This window comes from Pristiophorus japonicus, chromosome 5 (assembly GCF_044704955.1).
Source record: "Pristiophorus japonicus isolate sPriJap1 chromosome 5, sPriJap1.hap1, whole genome shotgun sequence".
NCBI classification, from domain to species: Eukaryota; Metazoa; Chordata; class Chondrichthyes; family Pristiophoridae; genus Pristiophorus; species Pristiophorus japonicus.
The window spans coordinates 105,882,881-105,899,525 of NC_091981.1; the positions used below are offsets into that span (position 1 = coordinate 105,882,881).

At 41.7% G+C, this 16,645-nt stretch overlaps 1 protein-coding gene across 5 annotated transcripts in view; it reads left to right on the plus strand.

Moving 5' to 3' along the window:
* The window catches only part of creb5b (cAMP responsive element binding protein 5b), a 666,872-nt gene continuing 650,227 nt past the window's right edge, over nt 1-16,645 (plus strand). For 2 of the 5 annotated variants that reach the window (XM_070880829.1, XM_070880832.1), the window contains exons 1-2: nt 1-99; nt 12,974-13,174. In XM_070880829.1, coding sequence (XP_070736930.1) covers nt 13,166-13,174 — 9 coding nt within the window. In that variant the 5' untranslated portion in view covers nt 1-99; nt 12,974-13,165. The remainder of the gene's footprint in view (nt 100-12,973; nt 13,175-16,645) is intronic. The other 3 variants (XM_070880831.1, XM_070880834.1, XM_070880830.1) reach the window with 2 other exon arrangements.

The window sequence follows — 16,645 nt, forward strand, 5'->3', positions numbered from 1 at the left end:
CGCAGTCCAACGTGGTTCCTCACAGACCCGCTTCTTCTATTAGAGTTTCGGTAAGTTATTGGAAAATTACAAAAAGGCACAAGGACGACAACCTCTCAGGTATTTTGACCCTTTTGTGCACTTTCCTAACTGAGTTGTTTCTGTAAAACATTGTTAATTTGCATCTGTTTGCAATTTTTTCTTTTTTTGCTGATGTTAAATAGTAAACAGTAACTGTATCGGTGCGGACACTGGGGGTGTGTTACGGTTTATAAACTGTTGATGGTTACTGTTAATAAGTTTAAAAACATGTGAGGTACTGTCATGTAAGATGCGCTTTTTTATGGAAAAAGTGTGCTTAAATGAAAGTTCTTCTGAGAAATGTTGTATGGAAAGTCATTAGTATTCTTGCGCTGTTTTTGTCTGGCATCCTGCTTGTGATATCGTCTCCTTCACAGAACAGGGACGACGAATGGGAATTTTCAAAAATGGTGAGAAAAAAACTAACTCGTGTCAAAACATAGAATGATGAAAATTAAAACTTCATTTTCAAATTACAGCTGATCTTCAGTTTTCAACAGTTTAATGTTAGTTCTTTTTGCTGTCAAGTCACTCCAAGTAATGGACCTGTTATACTTGAAAGTACTCTTGGTTGGATGCTTTCTAAATGAGTTTTGAATACAAAAAGTGTACGTTTGGTAAAGGTACATGGAGTTTTACACGTGTTCAGATTAGTAAAAGACTGTTCTGGACATCTTAAGGTGCTTAATTTAGTTTTTCTGCGGCTGTATTAGAACATTAAAAAAATTCTGATTGACTATGTCCTTTTCTGCTGTGGTCCATAGAGCACTATATATTTAGTTTTGTTCATTTCAAATTGTTACTCGTAAATGTATTTTGTTAATTTATATGAGAACCGGATTATAGTTGGCCATTACGTCATTCTGCAGCCTATTAAGTATGTTTGATTAACAGCCTGCGATATTGAGGGTTCAGGGGACCAGATCTGCTGACAAAGCGCTCTCCTTTTAAAGCCCATCCATTAAAAAAAATCTAAAGATGAAACGTTTTAATAACCTCAGCAAGTGTAATTTTTCAGTTATTTTTACTTTACATTTATATATAATGGTGTCCTACCCGACATCCTTCAATGGCTACTGTACTTGTTTGTAAAACGATACATTCAGACTTGAAACTTGTTCTCTATTATTGATGAAGGGGTTCATTCAGACTCATTAATCTTGAGTTTGCAGCACCCGTCACCACCAGTGATTAATTTTTAAGCAACTTTCAGAGACAGGAAATTGGGAGGTCTGAATTCAAACCATGCATGAGTGAATGGATTAAAACTTCGTTCTCATATTATAATTTTGCTATACTTGAAAAATATATAAAATAATTATTTTGGTGCAATGTGAAAAAAAATCCTTGCTTTAGCAGACAGCTGGGTTTCCAGTGATGGAATTTGAGCATTCCTGTCGAACTATACAAAATCACTCGTAACAGCAGACCCACTGTAACAGTACTTTAGAACAACCAACTTCAAATATTGAACTTGTGAGGCAGGCACTGTTGTTGCACTTGCAGTGTAGATCATTCGCAGCAGTTCCTGAATGCCAGATTGCCGAGGAATTCCTCAAGAGTGCGTGCATTAATGAGTTCAGTTTGGACACCTGGCCAAGCTCAGTTTTTGCAGTTGGAGAGTTTCGCGCGGCACGTTCGGGAAACTCGCCTCTCTGCCCACAGCAGAATGTGGCGGAAAAGTTCGATTGCCCCAAACCCAATTAACATCGTTCAGGCAGAGATATTTATCCTCTGCCCTGCGAAAGTTACAAATAAAAAGTTTTAAAATGCATTATTGACTGTAACTATTGCATTGAAAGTATCTGAGTTCTACTGTGACGAGAACCATCGCTAGGGACCGCGCGCGCACCGTTGCAGGGTCTGACCGCCAAACACTTCCGTTAGCGCTGCAGCCCGCTGTGAGAGCGGCAGATAGACCAGGAAGAGTTAACTTCAGAATCATTCAGGGTGAAATGCGACGACCGAGAAAATGGCAACTTTAATTAATTTAGAACATTTTATCGTTAAACTATTTAAGGGATACCAATCTAGTTACTACGTTGCATTCGACAAGGCTTCAGAAACAGCATGCAAAGAGTTTTTGAACCGAGTACTCCGCAACAAATTGCACCAGTCGACGCTTATTAACTGCGAAACACTTCACAGAATTGGTGTGGAATGCTAAGGGTTCCAGACAGATGGATAAATACCTAAATTGAAGTTTGCAGCGTCTGCACTTACTGAACTGTTGATGAAGTCAGCGCGATCGAGAGAATTGGATGGCGCAGTGTTTACTATACACACAGGCCACCGCTGTATTAAGTCTGGTGTTCTGCCGTGCAGACCCCAGGAGGAACAAATTGTGAATTAGTTGAGCTCATGGATCAAAAAGTCGTGTGGATCTCCCACTGAGCAGTAACTGTAGAGTACTAGACGGGTTTGAGAAACAAAAGTAGTAGTAAGATCACATCACTCCTTTAACGTTTTTAGGTACAATCTAAAGATAAATGTATGGTTATTTGCAAGATGACTCATCCTTGGGTTGTGTAATAAATAAGTTATATTAGCCCCTATTTAGCGGGGCCGATGACGACGTACGAAAAGGCCCCGCATGTTCCGGAACTTGCGATCTGTCAAGGTTCCCCTTGACAGATCTACCGAACCGAGAGTAAAATCACTTTCGCTGGCGCAGAGTTGGGCTATTTGCCCAGCAAATGCCCAAGAAGCCTGGTAAAAGCAGGCATAAGGCTTGCTTTCATCAGTATAAGCGTTAATATAAATGTTAAATAAAACATTTAAATATAAAAAAAAATCCACAAACATTTAAAATTAGTTTGTAAATTTTGGCCTGGAAATGCTTCATTAAAGGGACTTTTAATTAAACGTGAAAATGGGAGCATTTATTTTTGTTCCAGTTTTGTAAATTATTTAATTACTTGGGGATTCCACCGTTCGTAAGTGGAATCCCCAAAAGCACATGATAAATCCTCCTTTCTGAGAGGACTGAAGCCCAGGAGCCAGTAGGTAGGTTCATATTGGCCCAGAAATTTCTATGAATCTACCAGGTGGTCTGGGAGATTCGGAGACTTGTGATCCTGGTCCTCTATGCGAAGGCCTACATAGAGGCTCACGTATCCCAGGGACTTAGCCTGCTTTTATCAGTCGTAAGAATTTCAAGGACATTAACTGGTCAGAAGTTGGGCAAATAGCTCAGCTCTCCACCCACAGAGGCCCTTTACTTCCAGATGCGTGCGATCTGTCAGAAGGATTCTTGACAGATCGCAAGTTCCGGGTTTAGGTGCATGCACTTCGCATGCCAAAACTCGGAACTTGCAGGGCCCCTATGGGCCCGTCGCACCTCATACACTATCATAGGGGCCGCAAATTCAGGGCCATTATTTTGTGGCTCAGAGGTGTACTTCGGAGGTACGCCTTTAACTGAAAATTCTGGCCCAACATAAGTTCACATAAATATTCAAGGTTAGAGAGCACACGATTAATTTCCGTACGGGCGTTCACCTTGAAATTCAAGTCTACTACATGAAGTACAAAGATAAACTCATTGCCCTCCGATACCTAAGATGAGCGAGACTTGACATCTATACCTGTATTTGGGGATTCATGAACAGCTATGTTTTCACACAGCCTTTTAAAGTAAGGAGTAGTGAGGGATTGCTGCATTGTTGGAGGTGCCATCCTACACATACAGAACTGAGGTACTGTTCAGATGAACGTTAAAGATCCCACGGCCCTATTTGATGTCTTGCCCAGTAACAGGTTAATTGGTTATACATCACATCATTGCTGTTTGTGGGCTCTGGTGTGCAAATCATTGCAATTTGCCTGCACAACACGTCAAAAGTAATTCATTGGCTGTGAAGCACTTGTCCTGAGAATGTGAGAAGGTGCTATATATAAATTTTGTGTTGAAAACTTAAAGTTAGCTTTTTGGGTGTTTGTTGCATATTCCTGTCGAATACATTAAATAACAATACATGAAAGGGAAGAATTTTATTTAACATGAAAACATGGTTACAAATCTAATTATATTGTAATACCTTCTGATCGATTTGGCACCATTAACATTTGTGCCACCAAATTATTTTTAATTTATGGCTGGGTCTGTATTCTATAATGTTCCTGGTTAATTTCAGTAGTGAGAAAATAGGATTGCTAACTAAAATTTACAAATTTAACAACTATTTATTTTCCCAGTAGTGTTGCTCACAAGGTCGAGTACTTCTGGGGAGCAACCTGGTGTGGTCTGGTGTTGATGGGTTAGCTTTTCTGAATCATAAAGCTGGGATGTCATGTGTATAAGATGCTTAGGGATGAAGGGAGAGTGTGTTTACAAATTTATCCGGGAGACAGTAAAGTCTTTCATCCCCTCTTTGTAAACATCTCCTTTGTTTTTGTTTGCAAAACATGATTTTTTAAACTAAATTTCTATGTATTCTCTCTCTCCCCTACCAGTGCAACAGGGTCTCTCTCCTTCTCTGTTTTCTCCCTCAACAAGGTCTCTCTCCTCTCTCAGCACTTTGCAACACAGTCTCTGTCTCTGTCTCTTCCACCTCTCCTCTCAACAGTCTCTATCCCTCTCTCCCATACTGCTATAAAAACTGGATTTCTTCCCAAACAGGGCTTCTTACCCCTTTCACCTCAACAGAACCTCACTCCCTTCCTTTTTCCTCATTTTAGGAATATCATCTCACTCCATTTCAAACTTGGTGAGGCCAGGAGTCTTGAAGTCCTGGACCTGGCCTGGTTGCAATTAAACTCATTTCGGCCTGCCTGGGCCAAGAGCAGAACTGGAATACTAACACAGGCCCAGCTGGGCTTGGGCAGGAGAGGAGCACAGGGAGTGAGAGAAGGAGTCCAGGGATCAAGGCTGGGCGAGCAGCTGTCCCTGTATTAAAGCTTGGGATGGAGTTAGGGGACAAGAGCCTGGAGTTGCTGTGAGGAGGAAGGTACCAAGTGGAATGGTGAGTGACTGGAAGAGGAGCAAAGTGCCAGTCAGTCCCTGGAGTAAGAGGAGTCCAATGGAACCTGCATCTTGTAAAAATTGGTCTCAGCTATACATTTTTTTTTAGTAAAAGACAATCAGGGCTGACAGTTTGTGGTTTGGACTAACTGCTAACTGCAAATGGACAGAGAGTCACTTACCAACTCAATTATAATTATATATACATAAATCATCACTGTTATCTAATGTCCACTTGTGGTTGTATCACAGACAATTACACATATCCTGTACTGATAACACTTCTTGAATTGATTCCTTCTCCCATGAGCCTGATCAACTGTTAATTTTCCTTTTGTTTTCATTATGACCAGAGTGTCTCACTAAGTACACTGTTTAACACTTAACCAGTGCTGATAGTCCTGTCTAGCAGAGGAATGTTTCAAACCCCATCTTTACATAAGAACATAAGAAATAGGAACAGGAGTAGGCCATACGGCCCCTCGAGCCTGCTCCGCCATTCAATAAGATCATGGCTGATCTGATCATGGACTCAGCTCCACTTCCCCACCACCCCTTATCCCTTTATCGTTTAAGAAACTGTCTATTTCTGTCTTAAATTTATTCAATGTCCCAGCTTCCACAGCTCTCTGAGGCAGTGAATTCCACAGATTTACAACCCTCTGAGAGAAGAAATTTCTCCTCATCTCTGTTATAAATGGGCAGCCCCTTATTCTAAGATCATGCCCTCTAGTTGTAGTCTCCCCCATTAGTGGAAACATCCTCTCTGCATCCACCTTGTCAAGCCCCCTCATAATCTTATATGTTTCGATAAGACCACCTCTCATTCTTCTGAATTCCAATGAGTAGAGGCCCAACCTACTCAACCTTTCCTCATAAGTCAAACCCCTCATCCCCGGAATCAACCTAGTGAACCTTCTCTGAACTGCCTCCAAAGCAAGTATATCCTTTCATAAATATGGAAACCAAAACTGCATGCAGTATTCCAGGTGTGGCCTCACCAATATCTTGTATAGCTGTAGCAAGACTTCCCTGCTTTTTGCTACCAGTGCCACGTGCTAGTCAGAGTAGGAATCGCAGGATAGCGCAGATGAATACATGGCTTGAGCAGTGGTGCAGCAGGGAGGGATTCAAATTCTTGGGGCATTGGAACCGGTTCTGGGGGAGGTGGGACCAGTACAAACCGGACGGTCTGCACCTGGCAGGACCGGAACCAATGTCCTAGGGGGAGTGTTTGCTAGTGCTGTTGGGGAGGAGTTAAACTAATATTGCAGGGGGATGGGAACCTATGCAGGGAGACAGAGGGAGACAAAAATGAGGCAAAAGCAAAAGACAGAAAGGAGATGAGGAAAAGTGGAGGGCAGAGAAACCCAAGGCAAAGAACAAAAAGGGCCACTGTACAGCAAAATTCTAGAAGGACAAAGGGTGTTAAAAAAGCAAGCCTGAAGGCTTTGTGTCTTAATGCAAGGAGTATCCGCAAAAAGGTGGATGAATTAAATGTGCAAATAGATGTTAACAAATATGATGTGATTGGGATTACGGAGACGTGGCTCCAGGATGATCAGGGCTGGGAACTCAACATCCAGGGGTATTCAACATTCAGGAAGGATAGAATAAAGGAAAAGGAGGTGGGGTAGCATTGCTGGTTAAAGAGGAGATTAATGCAATAGTTAGGAAAGACATTAGCTTGGATGATGTGGAATCTATATGGGTAGAGCTGCAGAACACTAAAGGGCAAAAATCGTTAGTGGGAGTTGTGTACAGACCTCCAAACAGTAATAGTGATGTTGGGGAGGGCATCAAACAGGAAATTAGGAGTGCATGCAATAAAGGTGCAGCAGTTATAATGGGTGACTTTAATATGCACATAGATTGGGCTAGCCAAACTGGAAGCAATACGGTGGAGGAGGATTTCCTGGAGTGCATAAGGGATGGTTTTCTAGACCAATATGTCGAGGAACCAACTAGGGGGGAGGCCATCTTAGACTGGGTGTTGTGTAATGAGAGAGGATTAATTAGCAATCTCATTGTGCGAGGCCCCTTGGGGAAGAATGACCATAATATGGTGGAATTCTGCATTAGGATGGAGAATGAAACAGTTAATTCAGAGACCATGGTCCAGAACTTAAAGAAGGGTAACTTTGAAGGTATGAGGCATGAATTGGCTAAGATAGATTGGCTAATGATACTTAAGGGGTTGACTGTGGATGGGCAATGGCAGACATTTAGAGACCGCATGGATGAATTACAACAATTGTACATTCCTGTCTGGCGTAAAAATAAAAAAGGGAAGGTGGCTCAACCGTGGCTATCTAGGGAAATCAGGGATAGTATTAAAGCCAAGGAAATGGCATACAAATTGGCCAGAAATAGCAGCGAACCCGGGGACTGGGAGAAATTTAGAACTCAGCAGAGGAGGACAAAGGATTTGATTAGGGCAGGGAAAATGGAGTACGAGAAGAAGCTTGCAGGGAACATTAAGGCGGATTGCAAAAGTTTCTATAGGTATGTAAAGAGAAAAAGGTTAGTAAAGACAAACATAGGTCCCCTGCAGTCAGAATCAGGGGAAGTCATAACGGGGAACAAAGAAATGGCAGACCAATTGAACAAGTACTTTGGTTCAGTATTCACTAAGGAGGACACAAACAACGTTCCGGATATAAAAGTGGTCAGAGGGTCTAGTAAGGAGGAGGAACTGAGGGAAATCTTTATTAGTCGGGAAATTCTGTTGGGGAAATTGATGGGATTGAAGGCCGATAAATCCCCAGGGCCTGATGGACTGCATCCCAGAGTACTTAAGGAGGTGGCCTTGGAAATAGCGGATGCATTGACAGTCATTTTCCAACATTCCATTGACTCTGGATCAGTTCCTATGGAGTGGAGGGTAGCCAATGTAACCCCACTTTTTAGAAAAGGAGGGCGAGAGAAAGCAGGGAATTATAGACCGGTCAGCCTGACCTCAGTAGTGGGTAAAATGATGGAATCAATTATTAAGGATGTCATAGCAGCGCATTTGGAAAATGGTGACATGATAGATCCAAGTCAGCATGGATTTGTGAAAGGGAGATCATGCTTGACAAATCTTCTGGAATTTTTTGAGGATGTTTCCAATAAAGTGGACAAAGGAGTACCAGTTGATGTGGTATATTTGGACTTTCAGAAGGCTTTCGACAAGGTCCCACACAGGAGATTAATGTGCAAAGTTAAAGCACATGGAATTGGGGGTAGTGTGCTGACGTGGATTGAGAACTGGTTGTCAGACAGGAAGCAAAGAGTAGGAGTAAATGGGTACTTTTCGGAATGGCAGGCAGTGACTAGTGGGGTACCGCAGGGTTCTGTGCTGGGGCCCCAGCTGTTTACATTGTACATTAATGATTTAGACGAGGGGATTAAATGTAGTATCTCCAAATTTGCGGATGACACTAAGTTGGGTGGCAGTGTGAGCTGCGAGGAGGATGCTATGAGGCTACAGAGTGACTTGGATAGGTTAGGTGAGTGGGCAAATGCGTGGCAGATGAAGTATAATGTGGATAAATGTGAGGTTATCCACTTTGGTGGTAAAAACAGAGAGACAGACTATTATCTGAATGGTGACAGATTAGGAAAAGGGAAGGTGTAACGAGACCTGGGTGTCATGGTATATCAGTCATTGAAGGTTGGCATGCAGGTACAGCAGGCGGTTAAGAAAGCAAATGGCATGTTGGCCTTCATAGCGAGGGGATTTGAGTACAGGGGCAGGGAGGTGTTGCTACAGTTGTACAGGGCCTTGGTGAGGCCACACCTGGAGTATTGTGTACAGTTTTGGTCTCCTAACTTGAGGAAGGACATTCTTGCTATTGAGGGAGTGCAGCGAAGATTCACTAGACTGATTCCCGGGATGGTGGGACTGACCTATCAAGAAAGACTGGATCAACTGGGCTTGTATTCACTGGAGTTCAGAAGAGTGAGAGGGGACCTCATAGAAATGTTTAAAATTCTGATGGGTTTGGACAGGTTGGATGCAGGAAGAATGTTCCCAATGTTGGGGAAGTCCAGAACCAGGGGTCACAGTCTAAGGATAAGGGGTAAGCCATTTAGGACCGAGATAAGGAGAAACTTCTTCACCCAGAGAGTGGTGAACCTGTGGAATTCTCTACCACAGGAAGTAGTTGAGGCCAATTCACTAAATACATTCAAAAGGGAGTTAGATGAAGTCCTTACTACTCGGGGGATCAAGGGGTATGGCGTGAAAGCAGGAAGTGGGTACTGAAGTTTCATGTTCAGCCATGAACTCATTGAATGGCGGTGCAGGCTAGAAGGGCTGAATGGCCTGCTCCTGCACCTATTTTCTATGTTTCTATGTTTCTATACTCCATCCCCTTTGCAATAAAGGCCAAGATACCATTGGCCTTCCTGATCACTTGCTGTACCTGCATACTATCCTTTTGTGTTTCATGCACAAGTACCCCCAGGTCCCGCTGTACTGCGGCACTTTGCAATATTTCTCCATTTAAATAATAATTTGCTCTTTGATTTTTTTCTGCCAACTGTCCTTGCTACAGTATTTTTAAGTGTCAACCGTGGCTCAGTTGGTAGCATTCTCGCCTCTTTAGTTTAGTGCCACTCTCGCAGGAAGCTTGTTGATAGTGAAATGGAGCATTGCAGCAAGGAAGATCGAGAAGACCGTTGGTGCGATGACGCAGCCCTGATTGACCCCGGTCCTGATGTGGACTGGGTTAGTGGTGGATCTGTTGGTCAGGATCACAGCTTGCGTGGAGCAGGCGGAGGATGGTGAAAATTTTTTGGGGGCAGCCGAAACAGAGGACGATGCTCCATAGTCCCTCATGGTTGACAGTGTCAAAGGCCTTTGTGAGGTCAAAGAAGGCCATGTACAAGGGTTGGTGCTGTTCCCAGCATTTCTCTTGTAGTTGTCGCATGGTAAAGATCATGTCCGTTGTACCCCTTAGTGGATGGAATCCGCATTGTGACTCTGGGAGGAGCTCTTCAGCCACAGGGAGTCAACTCATGGACAACTACACAGCATAATTTAAAACAATTGCAATTCATCAAAGGTCTATTACTAAGGTGTAATCTATACCCAACAAGATGCACCATTTCATATACTCTTGTGCTTGATAATGTATAACATCCCCACCGGCACCTGGGAATCCCTGGCCCAAGATCACCCAAAGTGGAGGAAGAGCATCCGGGAGGGCGCTGAGCACCTCGAGTCTCAACGCCGAGAGCATATAGAAACCAAGCATAGCCAGCAGAAGGAACCTGTGGCAAACCAGGCTCACCACCCACCCTTTCCTTCAACCACTGTCTGCCACCTGTTACAGAGACTAGTTTCCGCATTGGACTGTACAGCCACCTGAGAACTCACTTTTAGAGTGGAAGTAAGTCTTCCTTGATTTCGAGGGACTGCCTATGATGATGATGACTCTCGCCTCTGAGTTAGAAGGTTGTGGGTTCAAGACCCACTCCAGAGACTTGAGCACAAAAATCTAGGCTGATACTCCAGTGCAGTACTGAGGGAGTGCTGCACTGTTGGAAGTGTTCTCTTTCGGATGAAATTTAAACCGAGGCCCCATCTGCTCTCTCAGGTGAACGTAAAGATCCTTTGGCACTATTTTGAAGTTATGCCCGGTGTTGTGGCCAATATTTATCTCTCAATCAACATCTAAAGCAGAATATATGGTAATTATAACATTGCTGCTTGTGGGACTTTACTGTGTGCAAATTGGCTGCTGCGTTACCTACATTACAACAGTGAATACAATTCAAAAAGTACTTTATTGGCTGTAAAGCGCTTTGGGATGTATGGTGGTTGTGAAAGATGCTATATAAATGCAAGTCTTTCTTTTCATTCCTGGAATGATCTAATGCTGTGCTGTCCTGTTTCTCTCACCCTATTCACGAAGATCTATTGTAGCTCAGAGTATAATGTGTGGACGGCAAATGCTTTTAATGGTCTGTGATTGGCATAGACAGCAACAAAAGTAGTGGGAAAGTCAGTTCCTAGGTTTTTAGGTGTATTTAAAAAAAATTTTTTGCAGCCACTATTACGGCACTCTTTATACTCCCTTAAATTCATACATTTTGGAACTTTTCAAAGTGAGTGACATTAATGCAGGGGAATTGAAGATTTTTTCACTTTTGACAATAGCCCTGAAATTCCGTTTGGAGACTTCTTTCGAACGAACACTGCCAAGCGGAGAATGTTTACGAATTTATCTGGTGGTCCCAGAGGCGTGAGGATTCTGGTGGGGAGGCCTTCTCTTCCCACGCTGCGGAGCGCGCTCCCGCCCTCCAGGTTCCAACGCAGACGGTGCAGTCACGTGTGACTATACAACCAATCAGCTAAAGTATTCCACAGCATTCTCATTAATAGCAATGAGAACTCCATATATATGAGTTCTCATTGCTATTAATGAGGAAAACAAACAAACACACTAAACACCATAATAAAAAATAAAAAACACATCTCACAAAATTGAAATAATTCAAATTAAAGTTAATAAATAAATGTCTTGGAAAAAAAAATATTTTTCTGATTTTTTTTAAAGTTTTGTAATTAGAGTTAAAAATAAACTTACCTTAGTGAGCAGGGTTTTTAACATTAAAATGTGTTTTTTTAATTTTATTTTTATATGTATTTGTATGTTTTAAAACTCTTACATGGTAAAAGTAGGCTATGCGCCTGCTTTTACCAGGTGCAAGAGTTTTCAAACATTCACTGGGCAAGAGATGGGAAAATAACACAATCTTGCCCATGTGAAAGTCCTGGCTGTGGGGATACGGAAGATCTGTCAAGCCAGAGCTTAACAGATCGGAAAATCCGTTTTTCGGTGCATATGCATCGCATGCCGTATGGATCCGGGGAGGCCGGGATTTCTGCCCTAAAGTGTCAGTATCAAGCAGTCCTATGTGAGAAGTAGTGTGTGGTAATTGCAAAGTAAATTTGCAAAGTCTGCTTTGGCCCAGCAATGTTAACCCCAACCTCAGTGAAGTAATCTCTATTCATAGAACAATAGCAATTACAATACAGAAGTTTTAACAGTTTTTTTGTATATTTGATTATGAGGAATTGTTTGAAAAAAATATTTTTTCTAGAAGTATCCACTGATGTGAATGTTATCAGATGAGCACTTTTACTAGTTTTGCAGGCACGGACAAGATGTTTAATAAATAGATAGATGACTTGAATGTGGCCTGTTGTGCCAGTGCTGGTGCTAGATCTTTAACAGCAACTATCTACTGTAACACTATGTTACTTTCTTATCCTTATATTCTTTCATATTCTTCCTTTTCAACTAATTATCCAATTCCATTTTAAAATTACATAATTTGCAACATCGGTGATTTTTACTGCCTCAGAGTGAAAGTGCCAACTTAGTGAAATTTGTAACAAAATATGGGTACTTTTGTGATAAGACTGCCTAATCTCATTTCACTTAGAATTATTATAGGAATCAGCGACTAATGTCAATTTGGGCTGGATTCAACCTAGATCCCGGAAGTGAAAGGAAAGCAGGCTTAATTCCAGTCATTTAATATTTCTCCTCCTAATCCCAATTTCTACTTCTAGTTGGTTCAGTGCTGAAATGTAATGTGTGCATGTATTTACATGCGCTTTAAAAATGATTTTTCCTAAATCATATAATATTAAATAAGTATAAACCAATTCTATTTTTCTTGGTATTCCTTGCAGTAATCACAGATAATTTTCCCCTTTCACAATACACACATTCACACATTGGCTTCACAATTATGAGTCCTCTCTTTATCCTAAGTCTGTTTCCCCTGATTATAAAATACATCTGAGATTTTTGTTTCAAAGAATTAACAACTTAAGTTAAAATTGAGAAAAGTAGTATTGTTGCTTTGAATGCCAGTCCCAAATCTTTCTTGGATGAAAATTCTGAGCCAATCAAAAAATAATAATTGCTTCGATTTCCCTTTTTACAGACTGAAGTTTATGGTACCATTAACTCCATGATAGAACCATGACTGAATAATAAAGCGAAGGAAATAAATCATATGGGCCCACATAAAAGTGGTGAATAGTGTTCACGGACAGCCCTGGAAAAAGAGAAGAGCATTGTGGGAAATTTTGTTTTGTCTGGCTCCTACTCCATTAGGATAAAAAAAAGTAGCTGCATGGATTTGGTGAGTTTTTCTTTAAAGTGATAGTGTGTGGTACTGCTTTGTACAATTTTAATTCAAGTTCTGCTTGCTACAGTTTCCCAACTCAGTCTGAGCTCCTACAGAGCCTTACATCCTTCATATCTTCAGTCTTCTAATTTCCACATGGCAGCTATTAACAATGTCCTGCTTTCCTTCACTTTTGCATCTCTTCTTGGTTGCATCCTTTACAATGTTTGCCTCCTTAGATGTTCCTCTTCTCTAAAACCAAAAATAAAAATAGCTCAGTACGAACTACTTTCTTTCACTAAATGTTGCAAGTTTATTAAGTAAATACTCAACTATCAAACATTTCAAAGCATGCTTGATACATTTTGTGACAGTTAAAGGAAATTGTGGAAACATTTTAAAATTGATTTTCTGTATACCACATTGATGCCTGGAAATTAACGATCGGATATTTAAAGATTTTACACCAAAGGTTGATGTTGTGCTTTTTTATGTATATGTGTAGAAAAGCTCTATGCTTTGTGAATTTGTGCATAATTTTCAGAATGTCAATGCTAATTTAACCTATCTATAAGGGTTTATGCATTCCAAAATAAAAAAAAATGAGAGGTGTTCTAGTTTAAAAGATGTGAACCTGCACACTGAGGAATTTTCAGTTGTTTATCAGTTGCCACATTGATATATCACTAAAAACAGTTACAAAATATTTGTATGTGGGATTTCTCTCATAGAAACTTGGTACAAATGAGAAAAGTTGAGATGGCCTAAAACTAACATAGTAAAACAGAGTAATTATAAAGTATAAACACGTATCAAATTAATAGAATGGATATTTAACATGAATTTGATAATGCCTCATAGCAAAAATGTGTTTAATTGCCTTTTTATGTCACAGATGTATTTTGCTGTAGAACAATGTTCCCAACATACAATATAAATAAGTAGAAATTGATATAGATCCATTATTTGATATTTATTGGCTTGAAAGAATGTTTTGCATCACTGAATAAATTGGGCAAACTACCTTGAGCATCCATACCAAATCAACATGTTTCAATAAAAATGAGCCCCTCACTTTTGAGTACCTGTCTAATACTTCACCAGAATGGTTTATAAGGAGTTATTTTTGGTTCTATTAGAAGTGTCATATGATTTTTATTCAAACAGTAGTCACACATGACAAGTTTGAAAAAAAGGGCTGAATTTTCTTCTCAGCAGGGGATAACAGGTTATCACTAATGTTACATTTTCCTGCTGACTGCATGGTGTATTTTCCAGTACTGGCAGATAACTATCAGATTAAAATGTGCACGTGCCTGACTCTGGAACAGTTTGGTTAAAATGTTCTGTTTTCGTTTAATGCTGGGTTTTGGCCAGAAACATGGCTTGCCTTCAGTAGAAATGAGAAAGTAGGCATTGCTGTGCATTTTGCATGTTTTCTGGGTCCGAAACTGGTGCCACAAAGTCAAATTCTGTAGTATGTCATTCTGTGCTGCAACAGCGCCATTTTGGTTCAGGCGCTTGCTAGGCATTCCTGGCGGCCACCTGCAACATGTACAGGCATCATGTAAATATGTTACTAAAGGGCCTGTGCCTGAATCAGGACCCTTTTATTACTTTGGTGTCTGTGTGTGGCTGAAATGTCACTTTAACCTGCCAACAAATCATGGTGGGAACAGTTGATAAGCATTCTTCACAATGCCCAAGTACATTGATTGGCATCCAGATATTTAAAGGGATCCTCGCCTCCATGAAGTTACGTCTCTAGTTAGTCATTAGAGACATCTAGGGTGCTCTTGGGCTGAGCTTTGGCTGTTTTGGCAAGTGTTTTCTGCGAAGTACTGTTGCAGAGTGAGTTTATTGGGGGCCGGAACTGTTTCACAGGAATGCTTGTTCTCAATTGCTGAACATGGGAATGCTCCAAGGTTTACCCATGTGGCTCCTATCAGGAGGAGGAGCAACAGCAAGGAAAGCAGTAAAGACCTGCATGGCTCCAAAAAGTGGGCGAAGGAATCATTACAGGATACAGTGATTCAAAAACACAACATCAATCGTAAACCTCACAAAGGAGGATAGCATGGATGGGGACTTCGAAAGCCTTGCACCACATGTATGACTACTGCCAGGAAACCGGGCATAGACCTGCATGACGTGCTGTCTATGGTTACAAACAAGTTGAACATTGAGTAAATGGAAGCCCTTCCTGTTGAGAAACAGTGCTGGTTTGTGATAGTGTGTAAGGCGGTCGCATTTCAACAGGGAGGCAGTCAATTGTCTAGGCCAGCAGGTGGTGTGAGAATTAGAGCCCAACACCAGGGCATGCACTGTACTGCTTGTGGCAGTGAAGGTCACAATGGCTGTAGACTTTTACGCCTTTGGCTCCTTCCAAATTGCTTCTGATGACACCAGCAACACCAGTGAATTTGCTGTGCCCATGGCATTCCAGCAGCTCACTGATGCACTGCTCGCGAGGCATCAGCAGTTCATTAGCTTTCCCTTGGAGGCTGACAAGCAGGAAGAAAGAGCACTGGGATTTGACAGTATTGCTGGATTCCTCCAGGTGCAGAGCATCATTGACTGCATGTACTTAGGCCCTGCGTGCTCCCCATCACAAACCAGCACTGTTTCTCAACAGGAAGGGCTTCCATTTATTCAATGTCCAACTTGTTTGTAACCATAGACAGCGAGTCATGTAGAAACATAGAAACATAGAAAATAGGTGCAGGAGTAGGCCATTCGGCCCTTCTAGCCTGCACCGCCATTCAATGAGTTCATGGCTGAACATGCAACTTCAGTACCCCATTCCTGCTTTCTCACCATACCCCTTGATTCCCCTAGTAGTAAGGACTTCATCTAACTCCTTTTTGAATATATTTAGTGAATTGGCCTCAACAACTTTCTGTGGTAGAGAATTCCACAGGTTCACCACTCTCTGGGTGAAGAAATTCCTCCTCATCTCGGTCCTAAATGGCTTCCCCCTTATCCTTAGACTGTGTCCTCTGGTTTTGGACTTCCCCAACATTGGGAACATTCTTTCTGCATCTAACCTGTCTAACCCCGTCAGAATTTTAAACGTTTCTATGAGGTCCCCTCTCATTCTTCTGAACTCCAGTGAATACAAGCCCAGTTGATCCAGTCTTTCTTGATAGGTCAGTCCCGCCATCCCGGGAATCAGTCTGGTGAACCTTCGCTGCACTCCCTCAATAGCAAGAATGTCCTTCCTCAGGTTAGGAGACCAAAACTGTACACAATACTCCAGGTGTGGCCTCACCAAGGCCCTGTACAATTGTAGCAACACCTCCCTGCCCCTGTACTCAAATCCCCTCGCTATGAAGGCCAACATGCCATTTGCTTTCTTAACCGCCTGCTGTACCTGCATGCCAACCTTCAATGACTGATGTACCATGACACCCAGGTCTCTTTGCACCTGCCCTTTTCCTAATCTGTCACCATTCAGATAATAGTCTGTCTCTCTGTTTTTACCAC